At 36.2% G+C, this 18791-nt stretch overlaps 2 protein-coding genes across 2 annotated transcripts in view; both read right to left on the bottom strand.

The window, feature by feature from the left end:
- Positions 1-18791, bottom strand: part of ttn.2 (titin, tandem duplicate 2) — a 171351-nt gene that overhangs the window by 129827 nt on the left and 22733 nt on the right. Inside the window, exons 37-44 of the mRNA XM_015358879.2 lie at positions 18498-18666; positions 18181-18412; positions 17407-17691; positions 17078-17203; positions 16695-16883; positions 15741-16130; positions 13382-13435; positions 474-4388 (exon numbers count right to left, since the gene is read on the bottom strand). Of these exons, the coding sequence (XP_015214365.2) occupies positions 474-4388; positions 13382-13435; positions 15741-16130; positions 16695-16883; positions 17078-17203; positions 17407-17691; positions 18181-18412; positions 18498-18666 (5360 nt within the window). The remainder of the gene's footprint in view (positions 1-473; positions 4389-13381; positions 13436-15740; positions 16131-16694; positions 16884-17077; positions 17204-17406; positions 17692-18180; positions 18413-18497; positions 18667-18791) is intronic.
- LOC107078790 (myosin-binding protein H-like) lies at positions 13446-15721 on the bottom strand. Its single transcript, XM_015358882.2, has 2 exons — positions 14614-15721; positions 13446-14325 (listed from the first exon to the last, which is right to left on the bottom strand). Exons 1-2 carry the CDS (start codon positions 15056-15058, stop codon positions 13706-13708), a joined length of 1065 nt encoding a protein of 354 aa, XP_015214368.1. The 5' UTR covers positions 15059-15721; the 3' UTR covers positions 13446-13705.

Genomic DNA, 18791 nt, shown 5'->3' with positions numbered 1-18791 from the left:
TAACAAAGCATGCACACAACTGAATTCTTGTGCAGGTTGGCACAAAATGGACCAGATGATGAAAATGATATGCATTATAGGGAATGATGAAGTGAATCGATGTCCTTTAAACAAAAAGGTGAATAAGTAAAAGAAAAACAACAGTGAAGTGGATATGGGGATGGAAGTTTTGAGAAAGGAATTAGTAAAGATTCAAGATGAAAAGTGATTAAAGGTAATATTTCACAAAAGCTTCAGACTATATTCTATTGATAAGTAAGATGGGATAACTAAAAAGAAGAATTTCAAAAGTTCAAGATAAAAAGAGAAGAAAGATAGACCAAAATGTAAGGTCAAAGATTAAAGAGTTAAAAGGGTGAAAGATTATATATTTTGTGTTAAAAGTATAATTGAACTCAAAAAAGTAATTTTTTGAGTTATAAATTTAAACATTGTTAGTTTTTTGAGTAGTTATAATATCCCCATTATCCAACCTCTTAAGAAAACTGTGAGATTCGATGATGTTGAGGTCTTTCCAGCTTCATTCACTGCCTCACAGATATATTCTCCTTCGTGGTTCTCCTTGATTGTTTTGTTGATTACAAGAGTATAAGTATCATGGTCCTTTAAACATTTGAACTCTTTGCCAGATGAAACCAATTTTCCATTGAAAAGCCAGTTTACCTTTTTGGCATTAGCTACATTTACACTGATAGTAACTTTACTATGTTCTTCTGCAGAAATGTCTTCCGGAGCCCTTGTTATAACAGGAATGTCTTTCACTTTTCCTTTGGCTTTGGATATAATTGTTTCTTCTTTCAAAATTTCCTGTTTTCTTTCTTGCATTATACGAACATCCACAGACTGTTCAACCGGAATTGGTGCTAAAGGCATGTCTGTAGTGATAACTGCTACCCCAACATCTCTCTCACGACCTTTTACTGTCACTGTCTTAACTTCCTGAACAGACAACTGCTCCTGAAAATCCATTTTTGTTTCTGTGGTTACTTCAATCACTTGTGCACTCATTGAACGCTTTGAAGATGAATCAATTGACTCCTGCAACAAAGTTCGATCTTGAGCCGTTACAGTTTGGATTGATGGCTGAACTTGGGTTCTAAGTGCAGCTGACTGTGTTTTGGGAGGTGCAAAGTCTGAGACAGACTCAGTTAAACTAACAGTTTCTATTACAGATGATAACATTTCTTTGGAAGGTGCACTGCTAACATGTAACCTTTGAGGCCTATCAATTTGCATGATCCCTGGTTGTTCAGAGGACAGGACGTGCTGTTCCCGATGAATAATAGACTGAAAAGCTGCCTGAAGTTCATTTTTTAGATCAGCAGTCTGAGGATATTCTCCTTCAAAAGCAATCGTTATTTCCATAGGTGGGGAACTGCTTGTAGTAATAAGGTATGTAAACATTTCATATTTTGGTTCTTTACAGATTTTTACATCCTTTATCTTTATGTCTTCCAAACACCCTAAAACTTCAGCCAAAAGTAAAGGTCGTTCGCTAGCTACTGCAGATTGCAGTGCACTTCTTAGTTGTTTTCTAATGTCCAAACTGAAAGATTTGGGTGTTTGGATAACAAAAGTAAGCTCTTTTGGTAGAACTCTAGTTTCCTGTATTTCATGGACTTGCATAGCTCCTTTTGTCTGTGTTTTTATATGAAGTGTTGTTGCTTCTGATCTAGTTAGCTCTTTAGATCGTTCACCAATTATAATTTGTTTTTCTTCAGTCAACAATGGCAGTCTTATGCACTGCCCTTCCTGAATCCAGTCAGCAAAGTCCTGTTCAGCAGCCTCTAAAACAATACTACTTTCTGTTGTAACTGCTTTCTCTTCAATGTGAATTGGCTCAGATGGAAATTTAGGTTCCACCTTTGCCTCACATGTGAATCTTTCAATTCCCTTAAAAGTATCTGTGTGGCCCTCTTCCAAAGCCTTGCTCTCTTCTACTGTTGTTAAATGCATTATGTTCCAGCGGTCTTCTTTCTGCACTAATGCACGCTGCTGCTTCACATCTGTTGTGAATGGGCTTTCCTTTGGTAATTGAGTGGATTCTGTAATTACTTGAAGACACGTCTGAGGCAGAGGTTCAGTTGTATGTTCAGTATGAATTCCTTTAACTGCTACATCAAGATCAGTAGAATAATCAGCTGAAAATTCCCTTTTTTCTTCTGCTATAACTGCCTGTCTACGTGCTTTTTCGAGTCTCTGAACAGCTTTGTGGGGTTCTTGCTTCTCAAAGCTTAATATACCTTCCTTTGGCAATGCACATTCTTCCTGTACAGACTGAAGATGTAACTTAGCTGGACTTTCTTTTGTAGGTTGAACAGAAAATGCACTTTCTTTGGCAGAAAGCAGAGAAGTCTCTTCACAAATTATAGATTTCTGTTCATCTGTGATTGATGTATGCATCAAAGTGGGGCTTTTTCGAATTTCTGCTTGTTCTTCTGGTGGTACCTCACAACTAAATCTACCTTCCGCTGGTAATGCATCCTGTTCCATTATAACCTGCAAATGCACCAGTTGTTCTTCTTCCTTTTGAGAATGAACAGAGACAGCACTTTCTAATCCTGGAATTTGTTCTGTGTGTTCACCTTTGAGCTGTTGCTTTTCCTCAGCAATTAAAGCTGATTTCCATAATGTGTCCTTTGTTAAAGTGACCTTTTCCTCCTTTGCTCTTTCTAAGACAAATTGTTGTTCTTTCGGTAAGGATTTTTGGATTTCAGTAACAGGTATTAAAATTGGCTTAGCTAATTCTTTTACTGCAGTAGCTTTTGTGGCATCTTCAGAAACTGATAGCTCAGTGGAATGGGCTTCAGAAATATTTTGCTTTTCTGATGCCACAGCAGTGTATAATATTTTAACACCTTCTTTAACCCTATAACCTCTTTCAACATCTGGTATCTGAAGAATGTATGATTCCTCTTTTGGAAGTGGAATCTTACTTTCCACTTGATGGCTATATACCATGGGCTTGGGTTCAAGACCTGGCACCAAATGCTCTGTCTTCTTGTCACTTAAAGTTTCTGATTTCACAGAACTTAAAGGGACTATTTCTTCAGCAACAGCTGAAACTAGTTTTGAAGGTCTTTCCTTTGATACTTCAAGTTTAATGGCTTCTGGTTTTTGTATTGGATCACAGTGCTGCTCTGTAAACCCTTGGCTTTCTTGTACAGAAGAAGTAAAGGCCGCTGTATGTAGCTGTCTCATCACTGGAACGATTGATTCAAGAACAGCTTCAGTGATTGAATCTGTGACATGCTCTTCAACTTCTTGAGATTGTAAAATGGCAGCTTGGTGAGTAGGAACATGCTCCCTATGCAATGAAGCTGCTGAGATATCCAGTTCCCGTAATGAGCGTACCTCTTCACTGCTTACTGACTGTCTGTCCTCTGTACCAATTGTGTACACCATCTGATGTCTATCTTGGAGATTAACTCTTGCTTCCCCTGGCAAGTTTACCATGTATAGACGGGATTCAGTTGCTTGCTCACTTGTTGAAACTTTGTAAGCCATTTCCTTCTGAACAACTGTGTGCTCTTTGTGTCGAGAAACAGCATATGTGTCCCTAAACACAAGCAGTTCAGCACTACAGGAGGCTTCTCCGGTTGGGTTGAATGCTCTGCAAGTGTAAAGGCCACTGTCATCTTGCTGAACATTTTTTAAATATAAGAAGCCAGAGCCATCAGAGTTGTGCACAATTGTGAAATAGATATTTGGCTGAATCTGGTAGCTACCCCTGAACCACTGTATTTCAGGGAGAGGTTCCCCTGATACTTTGTATTCAAATTTAGCTTGACTTCCTTCTGTGCACTGTGCAGGTTCTATTGTTTTTATAAATCGAGGGGGCTGTCCAGTCACTTTGAAGGTTTTCTCTACTCTGTGTTCAGTCTTAATGGACGCAGATTCCTGGATAACTCTCTTTTCTACTGCAGATGTCCTTCTTAATCCACCTGTTATTGCTTTTGTCTTGACCCGGAGAAAAGCACTACAAGATGACTGACCATGTATACTATTTGCAGTGCAAGAATACTCTCCTTCATGTTCAATCTTTACTCGGTGAATAGTCAATGTGTACTCATCGTTTTCCTGAGAAAATGTATAATCTGATGAAGGAGTCAACATCATGCCATTATGAAACCACTGAATTCTGGGTTTTGGGATACCAGTAACCGTGATGGTAAACCTAGCAATTTCTCCAACAGTAACCTCTATGTGAGACAATTGTTTAAGAAAAACTGGCTCTTTTTCCTTTTCTTTCTTCTTTTCTATTGTGCTAGAATAACGTTTAGATTCTGGCTTGAGTTCAAATGTTTTGGTTTTTTCTGATAATCGTAGGCCACTGCTGTAGGATTCTTGTTTCTCTTCTTCAGATGTGACAGTCAAGCTAGAAAATTCTGTGTGAAAAATGATAAAGTTAAAAGTTTTACTAAAACATTCACATAAAAAGTCAAATAGATGTATTTATTATTAGAGGTGGTTTCTAAGGCACCCCCTACCAATAAAGCTTCAAGAATCTTTTGCATAATGTTTTCAATAAATCAAAAATCATATAAATATTTTCTTCAAAACATATTTATTTATAGAACCATAAAAATGGCATCACATACACATCAGAGAAAGCAGAAAATATTTTACAAACAAAGCAGTTTCACTGAGAATACATTTTTATCTAACTTTCTTAAAGTATTTTTGCACTTCATTCACTTTTCATTCTTAGTATTTTTGTTGTTTCTATTGTATACATTGTGACTACACTAAAATGTATTTAAACCCCACAAAAAAATGTATTAATGCAATATGAACTGTGTTTTGATAATGCAGTTTCTATATTACATCTGTTATTTTAAATCACCATACTTTAAAAAAAACTAAACTATATAATGTAATTCAGCATTATCAACCATAGATTGATCCTGTACAGGGAATGGATGAAGGTCTAATAGAGTTTTATTGAGCTAAGTTTCACGCATCATCTTCATTTTATATTTTGTAGAATATTAGCAGGCAAAAACATAAAAGTCTTGCATTTAAAAAATACACTAATATTCCACCTAGCAATTTGAAGGCTGTAAGTTTAGCACTATAATGTTAAGGTTTACAAATGTAATCTTGTTTTACTTTGTTTTATTTGTTTCAGAAAATTAATTTTAAATAATTTAAACTATGGAAACCCGAGCACACAGTTACCCAAAGAAAAAGCTGGCTAATCTGTGCATTTTTTACAATGTACACAGGAAAGTAAAAATATTTATAAAATGATTAAGCAAGCAGTCAAAACCTTAGAATATAAAATGATTATATTTTAGAATTTTTTTATCGTTCACCCTTGTTACAGCTATTTTGTGGTGGAGGGAAGGACGCATAAATTTGAATAAGTACAGTACAGAATTCATGACTACTAGCCTAATTGTCTAAAGTCTTGCTGCGTATGATTTCATGACAAATAACCGCATTTGATAATAAAATAATGCCTTTAACCAACCAATTTCACAAGACTCTGCTTCTTGTGTTGAGTTTTTTATTTCCTACATTAAATTATTTTTAATATATCCTCTTAATCTCTTTTAATCTTAAATAAAAGAAGAAAATGCATAGGCTAATTTGCCACAAAAACTAACAAAATGCAAAAATGGCCATCAGCTTCAATGTGTCCATTTCATTTAGACAGCGTAATTTAATATTGTTTGAAATAATTTGTTTTTCATGTGCTTTAAAACACTTTCAACAAACAAACAGTTTCAGTGGAACCTGCTGTGTTTCGAACAATACACTTGAACTCACCAGCATCAGCTTTGTTTACATTCATAATAATTAAATTAAAGCTTCCAGAAGCTTTTTCCTGAATTATGTACCTGTCTTTTTTAATAGCTTTTCCATCTTTGTACCACTCTGCGGTAGGTCTTGGGGTACCAGTAACTAAGCACTGAAGCACCACTGAAGTCCCTAGAGCAGCAGTTATACTTTTAAGTGGAACCAAACATTTTGGAGGAGATTCAGTAACTTGAAACTGAAAACTACAAGTGTCTGATTCCTTAGCTTTAAATTCTATCATGTCTTCTTTGGAAGATTCAGCAAAAACATCAAAATTAATATTGACACATTTTTCCCCCTGTTCCTTATGCTCATGGTCTGTCACAGCTACAAGTCTCAAGGCTTTTTGGGATTCATCAGTTTCATGCTCAAATTCAAATTCCAGTTCGATTTCAGAGGTCTGATCTCCTTGCACCATTGAATTTCCCACTAGCAAGTCAAATTTCTGAGGTTGCTCTTTGGCACTGCCCAATGATATGGCAGTTATTTCTTTTCCTCTTGCTTTACCAAAATATGTATGTGTATCTAAAACAACAAGGGAAGCCCTACATATTGTTTCACCTACTTGGTTTACTGCCTGGCATGAATATATGCCACTGTCATAACAACAAACATTTTTTATCTTAAGATAATGACTATTGTTCTCTGAGGAAAAAATGTATTTTCTGTCACCTTGGGGAATTCTAACACTATCTTTAAACCACGCAACAGTGGGAGCTGGCATCCCTGTAACAGAACACTCAAATACTGCATCTGTGTTTTCTGGGGTCTCCATGTCAAAAATGGGGTTTATAAACCGAGGGGGCATTTCCGTCACTTCAAAAGCAATTTTTAGTTCATCACTCTCCTGTGTTATAAAGTCTACTGTGTTTTCATCAAATAGGCAAGGAAGAACATCAAGAGAGATAATCATGCTTTTGTTGTCTGGAGTGTATTCTGGGATGGTTATTATTTTCACTTGTTTCTCAAATTCCTTAACTTCATTCTCATCAAGTTCCACTTCCAATAGAATTTCCTGTGGTGAGGGTGACCGTGATGTTGCATCATCTTCTACATCAAATTCTATTACATGCTGATGAGTAACTGCAGGAGAAGTTGGCATTAATTTGGCCTCCAGTGATATAACTTCAACTTGAGTGATGCTTTTTGCTTCCCCAAAACCATTAACTGCATTGCATATATACTCTCCTTCATCTGCCTTGCTCACGCTTTGAATTTCCAATGTACAAACATCCCCATCTCTTTCCATTTTTGTCCTGTGATCTGTTTTTAGCTGAATTTTATTTTGGTACCATTTTACCTCTGGGGATGGTATTCCAGTTAATTCAGCACAAAATACTAAAGCTTCTGTTTCAAAAACACTTTTTTTTGTTATTGGTTTAATGAAAGCTGGTGGAATTCCCTGGGGTTTTGGCTCCATATCCTGAAGTGTTCCAAAAGCTCCTGAACTACGTCCTTCTGTTGTGGAACTTCCTTCCTCTAAGCTGAAAGTGAGTGGTGTTGTTTCAATGCCTTCATCTTCAGGAGATCTGAAGATTTTGGGAGGAGAAAAGAGTCTGTCAAGCACAGTACCATTGGAGGGTCTATTGCTCTCAATAGCGGAGAAACTGCACTGGGGAGGAGTGACATAACCTTCTGGAGTTCCGCATGGAGTATGAAAAGAATCTGGTGACTTTTGAAGCTGAGAATTTTCAGCTGATGATGGGGGTGTATAAAACTTTTCAAGCTCTGCAATTTCATCACTGCAGGTACTGCTCATTTCAATTGACATTTCAGATTCTGGAGACAAAGATCGAATCCACTCAGGTTGTTGATTATAGTAGTCATAAACAGCTTTAAATGTTACTTCTTCCTCTTCAAGTGAGCTTACACCAGGCTCATGATATACCTTTTCTTTTGCATTATCTGTTTTAGTAACAGATTTTTCTTGCTGTGCTACTGATATCAGATAATCAGTTAATGAGAAGGTATTATCTTCATGTACTTTAGGAGTTTCACAAATTGGTTTTGACATCTTTAAAGAAACTGCTTCATGTTTTAAGGGTTCTTCCATGCTTTGTATTTTATTTTTAGGTTCTTGACATTTATATTCTTCTACAACTTCTTTTACACCACTCTGTGCTTCACCTTTGTTTTTTAATTCAGTGGTTTTGGAAAGATCTGACTTTTCTGACTGTTCATTTTCTGGCATTATTTTCTGATTTGTGCCATCAGTGAAAGAATGAAAGTAGTCACTTAAAGAACAGAAATCTGTTTCCATTCCAAGTAATTCTGGAGCAGTAAGTGATATTAAATTTTGTTTGGATTTTACCACATCCTCCTTTGAAGATTCTGAATAAACACTGGAGAATACTGGAATTTGAGGCACAACCTCCAGTACTGGCGGCTGATGTTGCTCTTCTTCCATTTTTCCATCTCCTGCTGTATTGGTCTCTACATGCTTTAGCTGATGTTCATAGCTAAGTGTAGGGGACCTTTCTAGGGGAACGAAGTTGATATCAGATTTCCAACTTGTGCCATCTATCTTTCTTTCAAATTCATCTTCATTTGGTAGCTTTAATATGTTTCTTTTAATAGGTTTATCTTGATTTTTAGGAATAATTTCTTTTTGACACATAACAGGCAATATTGCTTCTGGTTTGACTAGCTTGGGTATTTCATAGTCCTTGCTAATGGTTTCAAATTCATTTAAATGTGCAAGTGAAATGAAATGGCTTTCAACAGTGTCTGTTCTTTCAGTAGAGGCGTCTCTTGATTGCTGTATAAAGCTTATTGGAGCAGATGTTTTTGCAGAGTCTGATGAAAACACATCTTTGGTTTCTGATGGAACTGACGAAACTGAGGCAATCACATCTTTTGTCTCAGGTGGAACCATTGATCTTAAATTATGGATAAAACATTCAGCTTCAAGCTTATGTTCTTTCGGGAGCACCAATACATTTGCTTCCTTTTGATTAACTGTGACTATTTCTTTTAGGGGATGGCTAAATCTATGTGGAACAGGTTGGACTGGAACAAGTTTTGCAAATCTTTGCTCTCCAGAGTCTGTAAAAGAGGATGTAAAGTCATGTGAGAAAAGTTCAAGAGGTTCATCTGATAAACTGACTTTTTTTGTTTCTGCTGCAATTTCTTCTTTTCTCTGCTGAATGAGGCTTTGTGACGGCACTTCTTGATGTTTAGATACATCTTTTCTTCTACCACGTTCAAGATCCCTTACTTTGCCCAGTACACTATTTGGAGCTTGCTCTTCTGGAAAGTATAGGTCAAGACATTCCTTTCTTGTGTCTGCTGAGTGTTGTTGGATAGGAGACTCAAACATCTGCTTTATTTTTGAAACTCTAGTTACTGTTCCACATGATGTCAAACCACAACCACTTAATTCAGGCATATCTCTGGAAGCCTGTTCTCTAAAGTGTCTCCTTTTTGCAACATTTTCTGATTGTGGATTGGTGGCTTCTGTTGTATCAGTCTGTGTAAACTTTTTCGTGTCAACAACAGAGACAAAGGGTAGCTCAGCAGTTTTTTCAGAACAACGTACATCCTCTGTTTGCTTTTTTAAGAAAGCAGAATTTTTGTGATCCATGTGATAACTCTCCACAGCTGGCATCCTCCAACTTTTTGAGTTGGTTACAGGAATAAATAGAAATTCATGATGTCCCTCCTCCACCGTTAGCTGGTCATTTTCGAATTTTGGAATTCCAAGTGTTTCTGGTCCCTCAGCAATTAAACTTTTTGTTTTCCTAACTTCATTGTCACCTGCAAGTCTATCATATAAAGTTTTATATTGCTGTGCACTCATTTCTGTTTCTTCATTCCACTGGCAAAGAGAAGGTTCCACAGTAACATTAGATATGCTTTCAGCTTTTCCCAGTTTGTTCTTAGCAATACACTTGTATGTTCCTGCATCCAACTGCGATACGTCATCAATATACATTCTGTAGATTTTCTCATGTTCTTCAAATTTGTATTTGCTACGAGCAGTACTCAAACTTCTGTCATTGTGAAGCCATGTCACAACTGGAGCTGGGTCTCCTGATAAAAGACACTCAAGCATTATAGTGTCACCCTCTCTACACTGTATACTTTCTAGATCACTTATAACCTGTGGGGGCTCAGTGACAACATCAAAGGAAAATGTAAACTTGTGTTTAGTGGTTTGTGATTGGTTGTCTTTTGCTGAGACATCTGAAGTTTTATCAGAAGGTTCTCTTAAATCTTTTGCATCCTCATTTTGTTCTGGGATTGGTGTAGGGGCAGTAATCATAATCTCAACAGGAGATGAAAACAGAGATGTGTCTGAAGGTCTTGGCCTTGACAAAACCACTTGAGGGACCTGTAAAGTGGACTTAAATTCATCATTTGTATCTACATATGACTTTAGTTCATCTTCTATCATTCTGTCAAGTTGTTCTTCAGTCATCTCAGCTTCTTCAGTTACTTTAAATTCACATGTAACCATTGGCTGCTTCTTGTTTACATAATCCTTTACAATCTTAAGAGTAGCTGAACTTGTGGCAGTTCCATACTGGTTAAATATGACACAGGTATACACACCCTGGTGCTCACTGGTAGGATAACAGATTGTCAATTTAGATTGAGTTTCTGTGGTATTTATATCATAATCCACATGTTGTGGAATAGGTCGCTCATCTTTATACCAAGTCACTGTTGGCTGAGGATGGCCTTGGAAATGACATTCTAATGTGCACATCTCACCTTCTGTAACTTCCAAATGTGAAATTTCTTTTTCAAAAAAAGGAGAAAAAGGTTGCCATTTTCTCATAAAATAATTAGCTTCTTTTCCTGTTTTACTTGGAATCATAGCAGTTCCCATTGTTTTGTTTGAATGTAACTCAAGTTCATTTTTCAGATATGCAGGTGATAGTCCAGTAACATTTATGGAAGGATCCTTTTCTGTAGCCAGTCCTGCTTCAATTATGTTTGTTGTATTTTCAGTTTCATTTAAATCTGACACCAATTCAGCCTCTTCTTGGGATGCCGGCATATCTTCTTGACATTGTTTTATGCTCAGTGTAAAAGATTGATCTTTACTCTTGGCTAATTTCCTTTGAGCAGGCTCCTTACAGATGACTTCTTGAGAAACATTTTCTTCTATCCATTCATTTTTTTCTGTTTTATCATGGTTTTCTGAAGCACTCTCATATGCAGGTGATAGTTCGCTGGCATATATGGCAACATTCTTCTCTGCAGCCAAATCTGCTTCAGTCATGTTTGTTGTATTTTCAGTTTTATTTAAATCTGGCACCAGTTCAGCCTCTTCCTGGGATGACAGCATATCTTCTTGCCATTGCCTTATGTTAAGTTGAAAAGATTGGTCTTTACTAACTGCTAAATTCCTTAGAGTAGTCTCCTCATAGATGATTCCTTGAGAAATATCTCGCTCTATCTGTTCATTTTTTTGTGTGTGATTATGGTCTTCTGAGTCACCCTCATTTAGAAACTTTTCTTTCAATGTCTTTATTGCCTTAGATTCTTTGAATGATGTTTCTTCACTTGGTTGTGGTGATTCTTTAACATCTGGAGCAAGGCCTATAATTCTTTCCATCCTACCATGAATGTCTGCTGTACTCTTACTAATTAATGATTCACCCTGATCTGGTGTTCGGACATAATGTTGTAGGTCAGGCAAGGAGACAGGCTTGAGTCTTAGTCGTTCAAAATAGTCTGTATGGCTTGACTCACTTCCAACCGATTCAAGATCAAATTCAGATGATGACCTTGAGGAAAGAGACAGCCTCTTCCTCTCTTTGACAGCTCTTTTTAAAAGATGGAGTTTTACTTTAACATCTTCATCAAGCAGACTTTCAGTGTCACTAAGTTTCTCTGACAAATGAGGAGAACTTCTGTCGGAAGCAGCTTCACTTAACTGCCAGTCCTGTTTTTTTGTTGGAGATGAACTTCTAAAATACATGGTACGCATCAAACCATGCTTTGGAGATGCCCCCCTAGATGATCCTTTAGCAATGTATTTCTTATCAAATGGAGACCCTACACATCTAAGGTCTATCTTAAACTTTATTTCTCTTCTTTTCTCCACTAATGAATCTATTCTTTCATGTGTCTTCTCTGACCTCTTAACAAAACTTAAATAATTGGCATTTTGCTCCTCCTTCAGTGCTACCAGTAATGAAGCAGTGGACTCTGCTGATCCTTCACTGTTAATTGCAAATACTCTGTAGCTCCCTGAATCTCTTTCCTGCACATTGTTAATTTCTAAATTGGAAGTATGGATATGCATTGTGCTTTCTGTTTTAACTACACGGCGGTGCTCCCTTGGAATTGGTCTGTTGTTATGAAACCATGAGATTTTGGGGGTTGGACAGGCAATGAGTTTACAGCGAAAAGCTACAGACTCCCCTTCAAGCACAGACTGGAATTTTATCTTTTTAGTGAATGAAGGCCTAATGTTCTCAGACCATGAGCTTATGGACGATGTTCTACTTGAACAACGATTTGCAGAAACAAAATCATGATCAAGGTAATCTTCAGTGTCTGAAAAGGCACCTCGCAGGTCTCTTCTGGTATCAGCATATTCAGTTCCGTCATTGAAGAACAGTTCTAGAAAGAAAAAGAAAAGTATTTTAATAACAGTGATATTAGATGGAAAATGAATGAAAAAATATTTGAAATGGAACATTAATGGAAAATTAAACATGCAATAAAATCATAAAGCTATTTAAAAAAATTCACTCACCATATTTGTTCGAATAAACGCAAGACTTGGTTCTTTTTAAAAGATTCTGACACGAATATCGTTGGTTGTTTTGTTCCTTCTTCAAACTGCAGAAATTTCTTCATAAAAAGTGTAAATGTTTCCAAAATAAATTGATGTTTTTAAGAAAACATGTTATTCTTGTGGATTTGGAGTTGTTACTGAAATATTTCTTACCTGACTTGCAGACAGCTGAATAAACGCCCTTTCTGATCCTTTGAATAGGAGGTAAATTGTTCAGGCAAGGGACACATAAATTGCCATTACAAATATTAGAGTAAAAAACGTCCTAAAATTGTATGAGAAGGCGTTTATTCGAACTAATATAGTATCCAGATTACAAATGTTATATAAAGTGCAAACACCATTAATCACATACCGCTATCTGCAAGCCAGTCTAAGAAATGTTTGCGGGAGAATGAAATTCCAGATGCAAGAAACATAAGAAGCAATTAAATGATGTGGCAACTTCAATATCTTTTAAAGAAGATTTTCCCATTGCCTGGAAACTTTAAAAGATACACATCCTTCACCGTTGTTCCAAAATACAGTCAAGATGAGATTCTTTTCATGCTTTAAAATGACAATAGACAAATGCAAACCCCTGCTATTCAAAAACTGCTGCAAAGCAAGCAATACTAATTAGCCAAGAGTGTCTGACAAATAACGATTAAAAATACTTACAGAAGGACAATTTAAACATGAAACATTTTTGTCATATAAAACCAAAATGTTGCATGCATCATTTATTTCTAACAACAAACATTCATTGCTTCGTAATCAAATCTTTAAATGTTTAATATATATTACACTAAATGAACTGAAGACTTAAATAGATCTTACCTTTTACTTCCATCTCAATTTTGCGTTCAATCTCCTCTCGAACCTTCTTTATCTCTGAAACAAAAACAATACAGATTTAAATAAAGGTTCACATACACTTTATATAATAACCATGGTAGTATGGCTCACTTTGTATTTTTTCAAATAATTTACAGGAAAAAGTCTTACATGCTTGATGGTTTTTGTTTGACAAGTATAAGTGAAAAGTATCAGAATAGTTTAACTCTATAGCCAACTGTTTTATAGGCTTCGCAAAACTTTCCTTTATTTTTGTAACATGCCTTGTCATGCTGTTTTCTCTGAATGTTGGTTTAAGAACCTTTTTTACCCCCAAAAAGTAAATCCTTTGATATAATTGGAAAAAAGTGAAACGAACGATGAATTCACATTCACATTCTGAAGGACCAAAACATGCAGTTGCCAACCTGTGACCCTGAGATGTGTGCTGCACGCAGCTTCTCCTGCAGAATTGACTATTTTGCATATGTAAGTACCACCTTGACTGGGATCAATTTTCTTTATATTTAAACTGCAAAGGGAGCCATCGTGTTTCAATGAATATGATGCAGACTCTTGGACAATCAACTGATTGTATAGCCAAATAACACAAGGAGCAGGAATGCCCTTTATAACACAGAAGAGTGATACATCATCTCCTTCTTGTACAGTGATTTCTGGGGATAGTTTTTCAAGAAATTCAGGAATGGTGGCACCCATTTCTGGTTCTTCACAGGGCACAACATCTGGATAATAATCTCTGCTTTTCTGTCTCTGAGTTCCACTTGGTCTTTGAGCTGTAGATAGTTGAGATCCTGTAGTTTTTGCTGGGAGCTCTTGCTTGTCTTGGTCAGAGGGCATTATATGGGACACTTTGTCTGTTTTAGAACTTTTACTGCCTGAATCAGAGGGAATTTGTGTGTCTGCTTTGGCTTTTGCTTCTTTAGCTGGGTAAGAATAAAGTTAGGAAAATTATTATAGATTAGGTGCATCAGCAACAATATTTTAGATGTTATCTTAGCTTTAAAAATTTAGAGCCATTCTGAATTGTATGTGCAATGTAAAAAAAATCATTAGAGCTTATGTCTAGAGAATACTAGAACTATGGCAAAGGTTAAATACTGCATTATCTATTGCAAAATGTTATATGTTAAAGCAAATCAAAGTATTAAATGTCAAAAGCATGCAGTGATTAAGCATAGAACTATTTAAATAAAAAAAAACCTTATAACCACCTTCTACTGAAAGCTGTGCAGATGTTGTCTCTTCACCATATTTATTTTTTACTGTACATCTGTAACAACCTTGGTCCGCAAGTTGGACATTGAAGATCGAAAGACACAGTGCACCTCCATTTTGAGAATATTTTGCTCTTTCTGAATCCATAAGTCTCCTTCCATTATGCTCCCATACTATCTCAGTGAAGGGCTGTCCATCAAAAGAGCAGATGAACTGAGCCATCCCACCAACTTTAACCCTTAGATCATTGAGTTTCAAAAGCAATGTGGGACTCTTTGGGGCTATTGTCTCAGATTTTGTCACAATAGTCACTTGTCCAGCCTCCATCATTTTTACTGATGCAATCTTCTTAATAGTGGACTTTTCAGAAACACCTTCAAAAGCACTATATTCATAGCTGGGTTCCTCCACTGATCGGAATTCTTTTGCATATGTTTCCATTTCCTTAGTGGTTAAAGGAGAATCAACACGAGCCTCAGATATGGTCTGTGAGGTGATTGTTTCCTTTACAGATTTTCCAGCACTTGATATTTTTGGCCTAGCTATAGTTTTCAACGTTTGATCTACGCAATAAAAAAGAAAATATTAAGAACTGATCAAAAATTCAATATATAGAGGTAAAATGGTTTACAATAAAACATGCCAATTTCATGAGTTCAAAATGTACTTGACGGATGAGATTTTTTTAGATCCATGACGGGAATGAAGAATGAAAGACAGAGGATGAGTTTCTTCTTTTGTGAAATGTAGAGCATCCTTTTGACAGACGGATAGAATGGTGATGAAATGGTGTCACACGATGAGACATGCTACACTACAGAACCATATTTTTTTAAACCTTAAACCACATGTGATCCATTTCAAATTGCCACTTTTATCAAAAGAAACTACATTTGAGACAAGCAAGAAATCATTGAAGTTAAATTGTGAAATTAGTTGATGCATGAATGCAAAAATCACTGCTCTTTTAAAGAGGTCTTAGGGTTAAACATGGGTTTTGGTTACCACACCAGTCCAAGGAAAGAAGATGAAAAGAAGGTTGTGCCAGAAATGGGAAGGATTATTAATGGTGAATTATGAAAACACTAAAACTCTAAATTTCACCAAAAAACACTGGGTTTACCTTCAGTAGTTACAGCAAGAGTAGCCGTGCAAGTCGCTTCTCCAGCACTATTGCTTGCTTTGCAAGTGTATTGTCCAGCATGCTCAGAGAAAGCATCAACTATAATCAGAGTAGCGGTGTTTGTGATTTCATCAAAATAAAACACCACATTTTTTGTTGCTTGTATTAACTGCTGGTTATGAAACCAGCGAATTTCTGGTTTTGGCATGCCAGATACACGTGCATGAAATCTGGCCACTTCCCCATGATGTACAATGCAGCTCGAAATAGGCTGAATGAAAATAGGCCTCTGGCCTATAGGTTCCTTCTTTGCACTGGAAACACTTGAAGAGACACTGGTAGAAGTATACCACTGAGCCTTGGATGTAATTTCTTCAACTTTTTTAAGTCCTGAAAGGAAGTATGCCACTGTTCAATCTCACATCTTTAAGTATTACTCTTTACATAGCCAAAATGATTGCTTTATGACACAGCGGTTCACTATTCATTTTGATTCATTGTAGATTTAAATTATTTTCATTGGTTTACAAATTCATTACATAAATACATGGTTTACCATGAATACAGTGTCAGAACTCATGTTATAAATTTTGACTTTAGAGGCCATATTTCGATTAATATGCATAATATATTTGGAAGAATAGTTTTGATAGAATGTCAACTAATTACATATCAGAAGCAAAAGCTAGAGAATACTACTAATAAATCAGGAAACAATCCACTGCACTGAATCTTATGAATATGCATTAAAGCAATCACTGGCAGTATGCTGTTTACCATGAAATGTCTGAAACTGGAACTGGTTTCGTGCAAAAAAGTTGCATAATCTATTTTATTAAAGTAAAGAAAAATTTGCATTTTTAACATTACAACAAATTTGAAGTCTCAAGGACATGCATCCATTTATAAGCAAAACAACAAACCATGCTTTCTTTTGTAATATTGAAAGCTCACCTTCAAGAGTCAAAACTGCAGAGCATGAGACCTGTCCAGCCGAATTTTTTGCTACACAGGTGTATTCTCCTTCATCCTCCGGGTATGCCTTAATAATTTCAAGCTGGCAGCTATCTTCAAATTGAGTCATTTTGAAAAACTCGGACTGTTTGATCTCCTTGTCCTTGTTGTACCATGTAATGGTGAGATCTGTTTTTAAAGTTAAATGACAATATAAGTGGCAGTTTTCTACAGTTTTTTATCCATTAAAAGTCCCTTAAGACTTATTATGGTACACTCAAGAGAAATAAAGTGCTACAAAATGGCATTGACCACATTTTATGGTAATATCTTTAACAAAAGACATCGCAGGAAATACAGTACAGTATATATATTCTACTCACCTTCTCCAGAAACCCTGCATTGGAAACGAGCTGACTGTCCTTCAACTGTAGAAGTGCTCTGAATAGGAGATATTAGCACAGGAGGGGAAAGCGGAGCTCCTGTGTCTGGAGAAATCACCTCTGGTACTGAAGAAGAAAAGTAGTATGGTAAACAAATTGATGCTTTTAGATGCAATCACTGGCATAAAATATACTGAAAACAATCCAAAAAGTCATAGAGCCAGTACTACAAAGTAAGAAATGTTGGCTACTGTATAAATATAACATCAAAATTATGAGGTTAAACACATATTTTATTTAAATATTTAGTTTTTTCAACAGGTTCTTACCTTCAACTTCAAGAGATGCTGAACTGCTAGCTACTCCATAGTCATTTTTGGCTTCACAGTGATAGGCTGCTGCATCTTCAGGGAAAACTTCAATCAGCAGGAGAGTGTACTCATCCCCATCATGAAGGAATTTGCACTTAAATCCTGCTGATAGTATCTGTGAATCCTTATACCAATAAACCTTAGGCTGTGGAATGCCTTTAACTACAACTGAGAATCTAGCAGGTTTTCCAGACTCCACTGTCAAGGGCTCCATGTGTTGTATAATCTGTGGTGGCTCTGGAACTGAAATAAAATAAGTAAATTTAATTTACCTATTAAAACACTTAATCAACACCACTAATCAGTTTCTTCCTTTATAATTTATAATATTAGATAATTGTTTTTATTACAATAGATACTTGTATTTTATTACCATGTAATGCTCCAAATGTCTATTGCAAAATGTTGCAAAATCTACCACCCTACATTTATATCAAGACTACATACTGTGTAAGATATATGCTATACACAGCTGTTTGTCTGTTTCAAAACTACTGATAATTACAGTGGAGGTTTAGTGTCAATCAGAGGTTAGACATGGCTACAAAACAGTTCTTGCAGGCACCAAGCAAACATAAAAGAAAAATAATATCTCTGTTGATTTCATTAATGTCCAGAATTGTTTGCCAAAGTCGGGTTGCTCCAGCCTCAACATGGTTGAGGAAAAAAGATATTTAGGATTAATTTGTGGGAAGTTGTTTAAAAGCAGTATAAGCAGATACAAATACTTACTATTCACGTGGAGTGTAACCACACTTCGGTTCCTGCCAGCTACAAAGGTGTATTCACCAGCATCAGTACGTATGGTTTCCGTGATGGTCAAGCGATGGAGCCTTCTGATCACCACATATTTGAATCTCTCTTCAACTGAGAAATTGATTTCAACTCCATTTCTGAGCCAGCGGGCTTCTGTTTCATCCTCATTTACTTCAAATTCAAGGACAGCTCTTTGTCTTTCCACAACCTATTTGTTGGAAAAAACACACATGTATTAACCCATGACTCAGAAAAACCTTCTACATAAAAAATAAGAAAGTATATAAACATACTGTGATGTCTTTTTCAGCTGGTTCTGTTATCTTAATATCACGGCCTTCAACGGTTAAAGTGGCAGTGGACATATTCCCGCCAGCTACCACTGAGTATTCTCCAGCATCAGACATGCGCACAGTAGGAATCATCAGGCGATGCAGAAATTTCTCTGCTGTGACTTTATATCTGGGAAAAAGTAAAGAGAAGGTTTAATTTAGTTCATATCTATATATATATATTTGATATTTCATAACCAGCTATCACAATGAGATAATAAGAAAATTGAATAATAAAGAAATAAAGAGCTACTT

Source organism: Lepisosteus oculatus, chromosome 12 (assembly GCF_040954835.1).
Source record: "Lepisosteus oculatus isolate fLepOcu1 chromosome 12, fLepOcu1.hap2, whole genome shotgun sequence".
Classification (NCBI taxonomy): Eukaryota; Metazoa; Chordata; class Actinopteri; order Semionotiformes; family Lepisosteidae; genus Lepisosteus; species Lepisosteus oculatus.
Note: the sequence above shows the minus strand (reverse complement) of the source record. Positions and strands in the feature narration are given on the sequence as shown.